Genomic DNA, 13,809 nt, shown 5'->3' with positions numbered 1-13,809 from the left:
AGGTCTAACCCCATGGCATGGTGCAGGGGAATATGAGGAGGTTTGGCTCCTGTGTGAACACCACAGCTACTTCACTCCATCTAGGATGCACAGTGTCCCAATGTGTAGACTACTCATCAGTGACTCATAAGAATCCAGCAAATTGCACGCTGACGCTGCCTTCTTCTGCTGTCTACCATTCTCCTTGCTTAGGCTAGGGAAGCAGTTGAAGGACATTGGTATAACTGGACAGCAGAGTCACCAGGCAATATAAATGCCACACAGGATTGGGATCCCTCACCAGCACAATCTCAAACTTTGACATGACATATGGTATGTGCACCTTGGGTCAGTATATTCATAATCACTCACTCCTATCCACCATTCATCATTAAACACTGAGTACTCCCGTATTACTCTCTTGCTGAATACTCATACCTGACTTTACATGTGTTATGCCTTCTCATTTTCCTCTTCACTTCAGCTTATTTTGGTTTCACACGAAGAACTCGCATCATGCATAACATCCTTGAACACTTTCACTAACACCTTTTTTTTTTTCTTTTTTTTCCCCCCCCCTTCATATTTTTACTCAGATCTCAACATACCTAGGTGATTCGGCATTGGGCTGGAGCAGGAGCCAGATCCAAGCTTCTGTAATCCTTCAATCACCATCATTATCATAATCATCTTGACCTCTTTTTCCCAACCCATTGGTGTATGGTAACTTTAGAAGATAGTTCAATTCCCAGTCCACACCATGCTAAATGACAGTTCTAACTTCACAGGATATGATAGTGAGTACAGTATACATATATACCTTAAATGATAACAAAATTAAAACAACTACCCATTGCTTGGTTTCTCACTTTTATTTCCTCGACAAAAAGCTGGGTATCCACAAAGATGTTTTGCTTGTTTGTAATGGCACAAACAATTCCTGTGGTTGCTGATGTTGCTAGGTCTGTATACATACCAGGAATATTAATACATACAGGAAATAAATTACAACCATATATGATGTACATCCTCCTCTCAATCAGTATTCTTACAAAGGGCGATTATATTTTCCAGATTGCACAGTAAAAAACAAAGCTGCTTTTTTTTTTTCTTTTTTTTCTTTTTTTTTCCCACTTCTCCCTTCGTCTGCTTAGCAAACGCAAGTCAGTAAATAAATTTTTACATTTTTTTTCTTTTGTGACATCTTGCCCCGGGTGTTTCATCTAATGGGGGATGGAACATTGGTAATGATGGGAAGGAGGAATGGAAAAGGACTGATGGAAAGGGTAAAAAGCAAAATGAATGAAATAGAAACAAAGACTAGAAAGAGATGGGAATAATGTACAGTGCTTGGGGAATGAGGAATGAGGAATATACTAACCCTTTCATTCCAAAGACATATTTCATTTCATTCTTATTACCAGTAGACAATTAAATTTTGCTTGGGTAAGACTTTTTGTAGTGGATGGATCAGTAAATGATATATCCAACCCATCTGGTTCAAAAAGCTTCTTCTCTAAACTCACTATAATCTAGCAGTAGCAAGAATGAAATGAAGAATTTGCCATCTGACTGAAGATGTTAAAGGTTAGGGATGAGAATGGAAAGCAGTAAATTTTATAAAGATCATAAGATGAAAATGAAGGTGATGAAAACTGCAAAGAATGGGATAGAACAAAGGGTGGAAAACAAAGTGAAGACCGAATGAAAGAAAGAGCAAGGAATGGAAATGAAGTCCACTAACTTGGCAAACAGGGGTGAAGGAGTGGAACTCAGAAAAATAAAAAAGGTTGAGTAGAGAAAGATGTGAAAGTGATCAGGTCAGAGAAACTGGGCCCAAAAGAACACAGTAATATAAACAGGGAAGAAACAACACTCCTTATTATGGAGGAGACCATATAATAAGAGGGAAATGAAGGGGAGCAATGAAATGGTTTGGGAAATAGTGTTACTTGAAAAAACTATGAGGCAAGTTCACAAAAATCTTTAAAAATAGCCAGCCATTCCAATATGGAACCACAAAGGCATTCACACTAAACACAAAGACAAATGCTTCTATATTTTACAAAAGAAAGGGGAAAATTAATATGACTACGTTTACAATAAAGCTTTGGTGCTGTTATATATTCATATATATAAATCTATGTATACTCTATAAATATATTTGAAGAGCAATTGCTCATTTCTTTTTATACATTTACAAGGACTTATAAAGGGCTGTGCTAAAATCATCACACACCCTACAAACTGTAGGGGTTGGGGGCATGCTCAGAGCATCAAATTGCATATAAACAAAGACTATTCCCTTCTGGGAGATCATTGAGCTTGTTAAACTGCAAGTACATATCAAATTAAAATCATTTACTAATGAAAGAACTATTAACCAGCCTCAGGAAAATATTAAAGCAAAACACCATAAAATATCACTAAAAACCTTAAAAGTACACACTGTAAATTTATGATCCATGTTTTCCAAAGTACTGAAACCACTGTCAAATGAGCCACCATGGAGTGTTGTCTACAGTATGCTAAACTTCAGAGTGCAGACTGAGATTTCAATTACCATTATAGAAATTTAAACAATGTATTTGATACAAGTAATGATACATGGGTAAATTTGGGTCTACAACAAAATAACTTATAAAATTTAAGTACAACATCTTGAGGATGAAGTCAAAGGTATATCACACAACAGGGTCAAACGAGAATCTACACTAAGGCATCCTAGAAAACCTGAACTATTTAACAATGCAACACTACCATCAAAACTCATAAAAATCTGAGTCAAATAAATAATGTATATATAACACAATATACTGTAAACAAGTGACTGAAGGCAAATAATTATACATCTGATGAGTTTCATTTACTAATTATGATATTTTGTTTACAGACAAAATTTATGAGAAATTAAGTTAGTTTGTCAATATTTACAATGGCATTAATAAATAAAAATTATACACATCGACATAATAAAATCCATAAAGCTATGCCACCAGAGTCCAGACTCAGTCACAACTGCCTTGGTAAATACAGGACAGCAGTCAGGACACTGAAATGTGAACAAGACCTACCAGTGTGTTTAAAAGAAAAAAGAAAAAAAATCAGGAAGCCTCAATATTTAGTCAAACTGTGCACTTGACCATTTTCACCCTATTATGGAGCCTACCCAACTAAGGATAATTTGCAAGAGGGATATTAAACTGAACTGAAAATGACCTAGTAAAGATTTCACACCATGATTCATTCAAGTCTTGTGCTGAATGTGGCAATGCTGGGTGACTCTCCCATCCTAATGATGCTCCCAGACCGAGACAACAAATGGACACATTCATCAGGGAAGCTTTACGTGTGAGTTACTGTGAGTGAAGAGGGATGAGATAGTGAAAGGGTGTGGTATTGTCTTCACTGCACTGGCCATGATGTGGGTATATTGTCCAAGGTGTAGAGTATGGAGCTGAACTCATATTTACTAATGGCTGTGAGCTGAGACTAGCAATGTCCTACGCCTGCTGTGAGTTAGTGTCAGTTTTGAGACTACAGTGATCTCTGCTTGGATAGTAATCCTCTGGACTTAGATTAGACCTATTGAAGTTGTGGTGAGGGACTGTGGTACTTATCTCACACCAATGCTGTCCAATTCCACATAAAGTCTTCTGGGTTCAAATATGACTCATCAGTGCTAAGTTCTCTGAAGTACACAACTAACACTGCCTGATTTAGACTATGTTTGTCAAATATACAAATAAAAGTCTTCAAGAGCTCAGCTTCTGCTCATCCATCTTTAGACTAGGTTCATCCATGTCCTAATCAAGGTCCTATGAAGCTAGTTATGGTAAGTTGAGAGACTAGGCTTGTTCAGCTCAGACTGGTGGCCGTGCAACTGACCATACAATGAGGTGAGATCGGTCTCCTCGACTAAGACTCTCTGCCTTTGGCTCAGGAGCTCCATCCTCCTCACCTTCACCTGTTGACAAATAAGAGTTTATTAAAAGAAAAAAGTGAGTATAGTGAATGGATAGAGAGAGGAATAAATAATGTAACTGAGCTAAAAAGCACACCACAAAACAGGAACACTTGATAAGAACTAGAACAGTATGTTTGTGACAATTAGACAAAGCCTGAATGCAAGCTGCCAAAGAAAAACAAAAAGCATGAACATTCACTTCAAAAGAACACCAACAAATGAGAAAGAACCTTAGGTGATAAATGTGCTTGATATGACGCAGGTATTTATGAGGAACATCATTTCTAATCACAAGTAACCCAAAAGGAAAATCTAAGTGAGGCGCTGGGGGAAGAGTCTGAGCTATATAGAAGTGGTTAATAGATTTCCATGGACGTTAACGAAGAGACATCAATGAACAAGAAAAAAAGGGGGTAAAGACTCAAAACAGAGACTTGTTGGCAAGAAAGTAGACACCAACCTAAAGAACAATGTTCTTTACTGACTATTATGTATGGGAATAACTATGTGCTGACTGAGCAATGAAGAAATGCCATAGAAGATAGATCTGAGCTGTTGATATAGGTTTCCTTCCAGCAGCAAATGGGATAAGCATTATAAAAATGAAGTGAGCAATACCAGGATACATAAAAACTTATCTGGAAGAATATGATATAATGGAGCAAAAAATGGATATAAGAACAGAGCATGGAGAGTGAATCAGGAGTAACTTTACAGAATATTTGAAAAAGTACTGGAACTAAGAAAGTTGAGTGGTGGCTCTCTGGGAAAAATAGTAAGAGTGCTGTCTACATATTCTCTGCATATCATAAATGGGATGGTAGGGGATGTCTCAAAACCCTCTCTCATTACACTGTGCAGGGTTGCGGTGACCCCAGCCCCCAACATTTGTGTTGAAAGTGACCTTACACCTACCATCACAACCTGACATCTCTGAAACATGTGTCATCACATGGGCTGGAGTCGAAAACCATCCACTCGTACAGAGTTTACCTGGTTCTTCATAGAATTCGGGTGCCTTGACTTTTATCATGTCATGGTGTAGTAATAATGGTGCCTGAAGTGTCAGGTTCAGTACGCAGCTAGAGTGTAAAAAAACTTTCCACATATGTATGTGTGTGTAACGTGTATTTCTCCAACATAGAGGAAGGCACTTGTTCTTTCTGAGACAGATTAAAACTGCTATGTCACTTGCTGAGTTGTGTGGGGCTAAGCAATAATCTTGACTCTGAAATATGTCATCATGTTGGGTGGTGTTGAAAAATATCTTCCCAACATGGATTTACCTGGTTTTTCATAAATTCAGGTGGCTTTGCATTATCACACCATGGCTGAGTGACAACGATGCCTGACTTCTATATAATGGTCCTGGGCTCAAAACATAAACAGTCTGTTCTCGTCTAACACAGTTACAGTAATTGTTTCAAAACCCCTACCATGTTAGAGAAATTTCCTGTTATAGGGACTCTTGAAACCCCCTATTTCCTTCCACACCCCTGCCCAAAGTCCACTTTTTCCCTCCCTTGTGGTGCAAATTTTTTTTATACCTTCTTTCCAATTTTAACCTCCTAGAAAGCATTAATATGGTTCAAAATTATGAGTATTTTTGCAGTTAAAGGGGAGCAGGGAGTGCCCTGATTGGTTGGGTAGTTCAAAAGCAAGAATGCTGAAGCGAGATTAGAGAGGTAGATGACGCCCACTGGCAAGGCAACGCTCCTAAGATTCATCTCATAACCGGCCACCCGGTTCAAATGACCATGTTAGCTTCGTCAATGGCCATGTTAGAAGCGACAGTGCTTTCGGAAAATTGTACCGTGTTAATGTATATACACATATACATATAGAGAGAGAGAGGTATACCTCGATATGCGATACCCCTAGATGCAATACCCCGGCTTAATGATGAGGATAGAATTACCACCACACCCCACCTAATGATGGCAAAACCCTGGTTTAACAATGGGTTGTGATTATTTTACCGACTGTTATGATATTTTAGACTAAAATTGTGTGTCTAGGTTGATTTATAAACTATTTGTAGACTTAGATTAAAGTGTTAGCCACAGGTAGGGGGAACATTGTCAGTTTGGGGTACGGTTTACTAAGCTTGATTTTTTCCATACTTATATTTGACGATTTTCAGGTTTTATTTGTTGTGGGGTACGGTTTACTAAGCTTGATTTTTTCCATACTTTTATTTGATGATTTTCAGGTTTTATTTGTTGGTTTTAGTGAGTTATTTACAGGTGTTAGGCTTTGGTTAGCTTCTTTTACAGCTGTTAGACCATTTAGATTGGCTTTAAACTTGTTTGTGGGTTTAGGACCTGGTTGGGGGGGAAGCCCAAGGCTGACAAACGCATCCCATTACTTTACACGTTAACCCCTCCGTGGCTGCCAGCGTCGAATGACACTTAGCTGATAAATGGCCGCCAGCGTCGTTTGAGCGCGGCCTATAAAAAACTGCAAAAATTTTTGGGAAGTGAACAAATGTTCTGAACGTCTTCACACTGACCTACACTACACTCCCATACATCTCATCACACAGTTCAGAGCCTGCTGCTGTGATGGGTGGATTTTCAATTTTTTCACTCCTGGCCACGCCTAAACAAGCACAACTACACCCATTATCTCGACCCAAGCAGAACATATCATCTTTGTCCTCTCTTGCAAAACACACACAACCACCTATTTACGATTATGAAGTAATTCAGGCACATACAAAAAAGACATGATAATAAATGAAAAATACATTTTTGTCTTGGTATCTTCACCTGTTTGCTCAGGTTTGCTGTAATGGTCTGGATCATTAGATGCAGTGCAACTTGTAGAAAACTGTGAAAACCTTCAGGAAGTGAATGAAAATCTGGGACATGAGACTGACCTTGACTTCACCCTCTCACATATCATCTCTCAGTTCACCACCTGCTGTCGTGACGAGTGGATATACGATTTTTTTGCTCATGGCCATGCCTAAAAACACATAGTTACACCCATTATCTCGACCCAGACAGAAAATACAATCTTTTTCCTTCCTTGCAAAACACACAACCATCCTGTTTATGAGAGAGCAATATGTGTTGCGAAAATAACAAGGTAAAATGAGAAAGATAAACATAAAATGATAGAGAAAGATGAACATGTTATTAAGGAAAAAATATGTTTTCCCCCGTCTGTAAACTTATTTATTTCTGCTTTGTATCTGTATTTGTAATAATTAGACTTATTCTTAGGTTTGAAACTGCATTATGATTCTATTTTTAGCCATGCTCGTGGTGTGGGAGCTCGAAGTTGCGAATCAACTTCCGTATTGCTAATCGGATCTGACCCTCCACTTTATTCTCCCGGGGCAGAGTCTAGCCTTGGAGGACGTGCAATTTTCTCATTTAGGACCAAAAATTCAACTCTTTCGCTCCCTTTTCCAAGCATGAGCACAATGATAGAGAATAACTCGAACCTACCATAAACATATGTTATATAAAAAAGGTGAAAACGTATTCATAACATTTTTTTTTTTCCAGCCATTCCTAACAGATTATGTACTGAAATCATTCAATATCATCATATCACATATATGCAAAACATTTCAGCACCATTCATGTTGTTTTGGGAGGTAAAAAAAAAAAAAATAACACCTGCCCAGTTGCGCTGCGGCAGAGCCCCTGGGTGGGGATATCGGTTGCCGATATTTCTGCAACTTCCGCGCTCGATTGCAAGCCACAAAATGCGTCTAGGAAGCTGGGATTTGCACTGTTAGGTGCATCTGAACTTTCTCTTCAATATGGCAAGAAAAAAAAATCAATTTTCGAAACTTCAAAAAATGGCCCCGGCATCAGCCTGGCATGCACTGAAAATTCCAGGCCTTTGGCCACAGGGGGGTTAAATCTACCCCGATATATGATACCCCACCTAACAACAGGTTTTTACCTAACCAACTGCATCATTAAACTAGGGTTTACCTGTGTATGTGTGTGTGTGTGTATATACTGTGTACAGGTAAGCCCTTAATTCACGTGAACTTTTTTCACGCGATTTCGGTTATCCACGAATTTTTCGTACAATAATTAAAACAAAATTATAATAATCAAATAAATAATTTTAATATACAAGAGAAATAAATAAAATATAAAAATGCCTACCTGCTGCCCGTGTGCATACATATGTGTGTGTGTGTGTGTATGTGTGTGTGGGAGGTCGGTCTACTACGCACCACAGTCAGTTTGAATCCGACGGTTGAACCATGCATGACAGGCCAATCGTTATTTGTGGCTTATTTTTCTGCCTTCCAGTGATTGCTTGCCTAGTCTGCCAACATGGGGCCTAAGCATAGTGCTAGTGATGCATGTGGTAACACACCAAAACGGACTAGTAAAGTGATGTTGCTGACAGAGAAAGTTAAAGTGTTGGACAAACTTCAGGGAGGAATGTCGGCGACAATTCTCCGTCAGGACGATTCCCTGTCATTTATTTACATACCAGTTTATTTAGCAAGTACAGTACACTAGTTTTTTACTTATATGAGTTATAAAATCCCCCTGAAAATTAGTTATTAAAGTATTAATTAATCAATAATAAGTATATTAATAGAATGATGGGGAATTGTCCATGTTTTGACGGTGAATAGACTTGATGGTGAAATGTTTCAGAACCGTATGTTTGGGGTGAGTCAACTGTTCATACAATAAAGGAGAGCCTAGCATACAGGAGACAGTGAGGGCTAGTGCTCCATACTGCTAAAGTGTCTCCACCTATGCCTGTGAATTGTCTTGGAACCGCATGTTTGGGGTGAATGAGTCAACTGTTCATACAATAAAGAAGGCAGAATGTAGCATATGGGAGGCAGTGAGGGCTTGTGCACCAGGCTGCTGAAGTGTCTCCACCTACGCCTGTGTTTGTCAGGTTTCAGTGTTAAATTTCTTACATTTTTGTTGTTTTTCATACTTTATGCTAGTTTATAAGGTGTATGTAGTGCATAAACAGTATTATTCAGATGTAATATACTTAATAGACATGCGTAATTATGTGCACACAAGGGCAGAACATATACGCGAATTTACCACATACGCGAAGGGTCTGGGAACCTAACCCTCACGTGAATTAAGGGCTTACCTGTATATATATACTGTATATGTATATATATATATATATATATATATAGATAGATAGATAGATAGTACCCTCATGTCCAACACGGTAATATTGTCATGCACAGGTCCCGTGTTGGACTAAAAACGTGTTCGACAAACAACAGAGCTTATGGGAAAAATGAATTATGTCAGCAACCCTAGGAAAAGTCACCATAAATACCTACCATATACCTTTACATATATTGGTACAACTGTAATTATAATAAATGGTGCTGTACTATGAATGATAACTAACCTTTTAGGATAGTGTTGGTGGGCTTGCTGGGAATGGAAGGTGGTATCCGAGGCTGTAGGTAGTCCTACTGGGTCCCTGGAGGATGGCTGCTGGCATCACTAGCGGGTAATGGCTGCTACTCCTCCTCAACATCCCTCATAAATCCTGCGAAATCACACTCAGAATCACTATCCTCATCCATATCCATGGAAGGTCCTGCTTCTGCCTGTCCTAGCACTCCGTAAGCCTTCACTGCTGCCAGGATCTTGTCTTGGTTTTTTATTATGGTCCTCACGCTGGCTTCATTCACGTCATAGGCCTTGGCGATGTCCACTTTCCTCTCCCTTTTCTTCTTCCTCTCGATGATTTCCAGCTTGTTGGCCTGAGGGAGGTGCCGCCGCTTCTTGAGGTTCTCAGAAGTCTTCCTAGACATCGTGAGCAGGATAAAATGCAGTAGCAAGGGCAGAAAATGCAGCGAGAAAAAAGCACCTTCCAATGCAAATTATGTGACTGAGTGGCACTGTGGCGGGAGAAATTTAAACAAAACATCACGTGAGAGCAGAAGCATTTTTGATTGGGCGACATCACGATCACGTCACGATAGCGGGTGGGGGAGGCAACTTGATCAGAAGTTTTGATTGGCTGTCAGCATCACAGGAACGTCCAGTATGACCGTGTTGGACCGGGGGTGATCGTGCTAGTGGCGAACTCTGCGGATTTCACCCACTTCTCGGAGCTCCGTGCGTGTTATGCTAATGCACCCATGTTACAATAAGTAAATTGTATTAAATCGTACTAATTTTTTGCTCTCCGTGCTGGACGTGAATCGTGCTGGACAAACGTGTGTTGGATGCGAGGGTACTGTATATATATATATACACAGTACCCTCGCATCTTGTAAGCATTTGTCCAGTACTATTTTCGTCCAGTACGGTTGGCAAAAAAAAAAAAAAAAAATACTGTAGTACGGATTTATTGGGCCAGTACGGATCAGCCGCGCAAAGTGGGCCAAATCCAAGGAGTTCTTCGCCTGTACTGACATGCTGCATCCAGTACTATTACCCACACGTGTGCAGGAAGATGGCCAACACCGTGGAATGTTTCCCTAGTACTGCGCCAGTCCAGTACGCCTTCTTCATGACTTGTGACGTGTGCCAGTCAAACTGCAGCATTGCACTTTCCCCTGATGACGAAGATGACAATGTGTCAGTGTTTGACTATGAAGGATTTATAAGGGAGGTTGAGGTAGAGCGGCCTCCTTAGAATCCTGAAGGACCTCCTCCAGGGGGTCAGTAGGACCTCCTACAACCTCAGAAACTCCTCCCCCTTCCCCCCCCAAGCCCATCACCACTCACCTTAACCCCTTAACCGCGGGGCGTCACTTTCGTGACGCTCGGCTACAATGGATCATACCGCGGGGCGTCACTTTTGTGATTCTGTGTTATTTTGAATTATCCTGGGCTCTCAAGTGGTGGCTTGTATCATATATCAGTACTGCCAATGTCCAACACTAGTCAGCACTCCAAATCTCATCTGTACTCCCATCCATTGTTGACATTTTAGCTATTTTAACCCCTTCCTGACTCCCCTCCCTACCTGCCCTCCATTACCCTCTCCTCTCACCTCCCACGCCGCGCTGCGCTACGGAAATTTCCCCCTTCTCTTTCCACAGATTTCATCCATTGAAATAAGCCCTATGCCCTATATTTTTACCCAATAATATTTACCAAAAAAAAAAAAGGTAAGTGATAGTGTTATACTCCAGAAATTGCCTAATTATCACCTGACAACACCTCACGTGCATTCATTCGCTACATTACCACGGTAATTTCCCCTTTGATTTATGCCTTGTAATCGATGTCTGTAATAAAAATATATATCAGAAAGGAAGGAGAATCCTAATTGACATTTACAGTCACCTGGAACTACCTATTTCTATATTTATTGCCGAGATTTTCTACCTATAAAAAATTAGCATGTAAGTTAGCAGCAGTAAGCCTCCAAAGTGTCATTGTCAACCCTTCCCTTCTCAGATAATTTACCCCCTTCTTGACTCCCCTTCCTACTTGCCCTCCATTACCCTCTCCTCTCACCTCTCACGCCGCGCTGCGCTACGGAAATTTCCCTCTTCTTTTTCCACAGATTTCATCCATTGAAATAAGCCCTATGCCCAATATTTTTACCCAATAATATATACCAAAAAAAAAACAGGTAAGTGATAGTGTTATACTCCTGAAATTGCCTAATTATCACCTGACAAAACCTCACGTGCATTCATTCGCTACATTACCACGGTAATTTCCCCTTTGATTTATGCCTTGTAATCGATGTCTGTAATAAAAATATATATCAGAAAGGAAGGGAGAATCCTAATTGACATTTACATTCACCTGGAAGTACCTATTTCTTTATTTATTGCCGAGATTTTCTACCTATAAAAAATTAGCCTGTAAGTTAGCAGCAGTCAGCCTAAAGTGTCATTGTCAACCCTTCCCTTCTCAGATAAGCCGCGGCATTTAGTTCCCTTGTCCTCCACTGCAGAGACAACATGTCGCACTCGCGCCCCGCCATTCCTGCCGCTTCTGCGCCCATTGCAAAGGGCCCCGTGACCTCTACCCCCAAGAAAAGTGTTGAGGCAAGCAGGAAAGGCCTCAGTGACTCTGCAGTGGCACGAGAACTTGCTGAATTGTCGATGATAATAATGGACAGCGATTTTGACGATTCCGGTGAATCGTGTGATGAGCCGGGTGAACTTATCGCGCCAGAAACAGCGACAACAAGTGCTCCTACCAGTGAATCTGTGTGTAGCTCCAAGGGAAAGGAGCCTTTAGTGCAGGAAGGAAAAGAATTTGGGAAGGGAGTGAAAAGGTGGCGTGTTAGCCCCAGAACAATGCCCCCACGTGACCCAGCCCGCCATGAGTCACGAGATCATTCACCTCCCTGTTCCCCAAGCCCCGCTTTACTCATCTCGTCATCATCGTCGGCTGAGTTATCTCCGGAGTCTTCGTCGTCAGAGTCACCACCAGCATCAACAGTGAAGGCCGGCAGTAGAGGTAGAGGTAGATCTAAGAGAGTGAGAAGTAGTGTAGCTAGTAGGGTAAGGGCTGCTAGTGCTGTACGGCAACCTAGGGTCAGTGCGAGTGACCTTGACCGTGATAAGCCTCCCTCTCAGCCAACCTCCACCACCACCACCACCACCATCCCTCCACCGCCACGCCAGGCGAATCCTGGACGCCTTCGCGTGGACGGAAGGGTCAGATTTTGTCCCCGAAAACCTGGTTTTCGATGAGAGCTCGTCAGGAGTTCAGCCTGCCTTCACTATGGACGAAAATGCTGAGTGTGTCGACTACCTTTTGGCCTTCCTAGATGACGAAGTCATGCAGCACATATGTGATGAGAGTAACAGGTTCGAATCACAACGTGCTGCTAGTGGTACAGGTGCAGCCAAGATGCAACAGTGGACCATGCTGGGAGTGCAGGAGCTGTATGTGTTCTTTGCCCTCATGCTTCTTATGCCACACTCCAAGAAGCATGAGTTGGAAGAATACTGGTCCATGGACCCCTTACTACCCTCACCGACCTTCAACAAGTACATGGCCAGAGATCGCTTCCGGAACATCATGGGAAACCTGCACTTTGCCGATAATGATGTACCTTCCCAAACCGACCCACTCTGGAAAATCCGGGAGATTCTGAACAGAATGAAGGATAAGTTCATGTCATTCTTCCACCCATTTCAGAAGGTTGTCATTGATGAGTCCTTGGTTCTGTTCAGAGGACGTCTTCGGTTTGTCCAGTACATTCCAAGCAAACGCCATCGCTCTGGAATTAAGTTCTTTGTACTGTGCGACTGTAAGACGGGGTACATCCTTGACTTCGTCATCTATTCAGCCAGCACTGTCGATCTCGATAAAACACACCCCCTTGGCTTCTCAGGCTGTGTAGTGAAAGTGCTCCTAGAAAAGTTTTTTGGTGGGAATCATGTGCTGTATACAGACAACTACTATACGGCACCGAAACTTGCCAAATACCTTTCTGAGCACGGCATTGGCTCCTGCGGCACTGTCAAAAGTAATCGTGCCAACTTCCCCAAATTCCCAGAGGCAGGAAACTCGCAGCGAGGAGACGTGCACCTACGCAAGTCTGAGAAGATGCTGGCAATACGGTGGCATGAGAAGAGAGTCGTGCACATGCTCACCACCGTACATAAGGGGGAGATGAGAGACAGTGGGAAGGTCGACCGTAGGACAGGCGAACCTGTGATGAAACCTGATGCTGTGTTGGACTATAATATAAACATGCGGCTGGTGGACAAGTCCGACATGATGATTGGTGAGATCGACTGCCTCAGGAAGAATACTAGGTGGTACAGGAAAGTTTTTCTGCATCTCATAGATATGACGATGCTGAACGCCTTCATCCTGTACAAGATGAAGGTAAAGCCACCCAAGTCCTTCTCCCTGAGGTTGTTCGCCAGGACTTGTGTCCAGCAGCTGCTGGAAAAA

The 13,809-nt window shown here is 41.5% G+C and overlaps 1 protein-coding gene across 1 annotated transcript in view; it reads right to left on the bottom strand.

Moving 5' to 3' along the window:
- Nucleotides 1-841: 841 nt before the first annotated feature.
- syd (JNK-interacting protein syd) overlaps nucleotides 842-13,809 on the bottom strand; it is a 466,678-nt gene continuing 453,710 nt past the window's right edge. Inside the window, exon 28 of the mRNA XM_080274254.1 lies at nucleotides 842-3,946. Coding sequence (XP_080130380.1) covers nucleotides 3,843-3,946 — 104 coding nt within the window. The 3' untranslated portion in view covers nucleotides 842-3,842. The remainder of the gene's footprint in view (nucleotides 3,947-13,809) is intronic.

The sequence above is a fragment of the Coenobita brevimanus genome, chromosome 57, assembly GCF_032717465.1.
Source record: "Coenobita brevimanus isolate Jiangsu-jjx chromosome 57, ASM3271746v2, whole genome shotgun sequence".
Lineage (NCBI taxonomy): Eukaryota > Metazoa > Arthropoda > Malacostraca > Decapoda > Coenobitidae > Coenobita > Coenobita brevimanus.
This window is presented reverse-complemented; position numbering and strand designations above follow the sequence as displayed.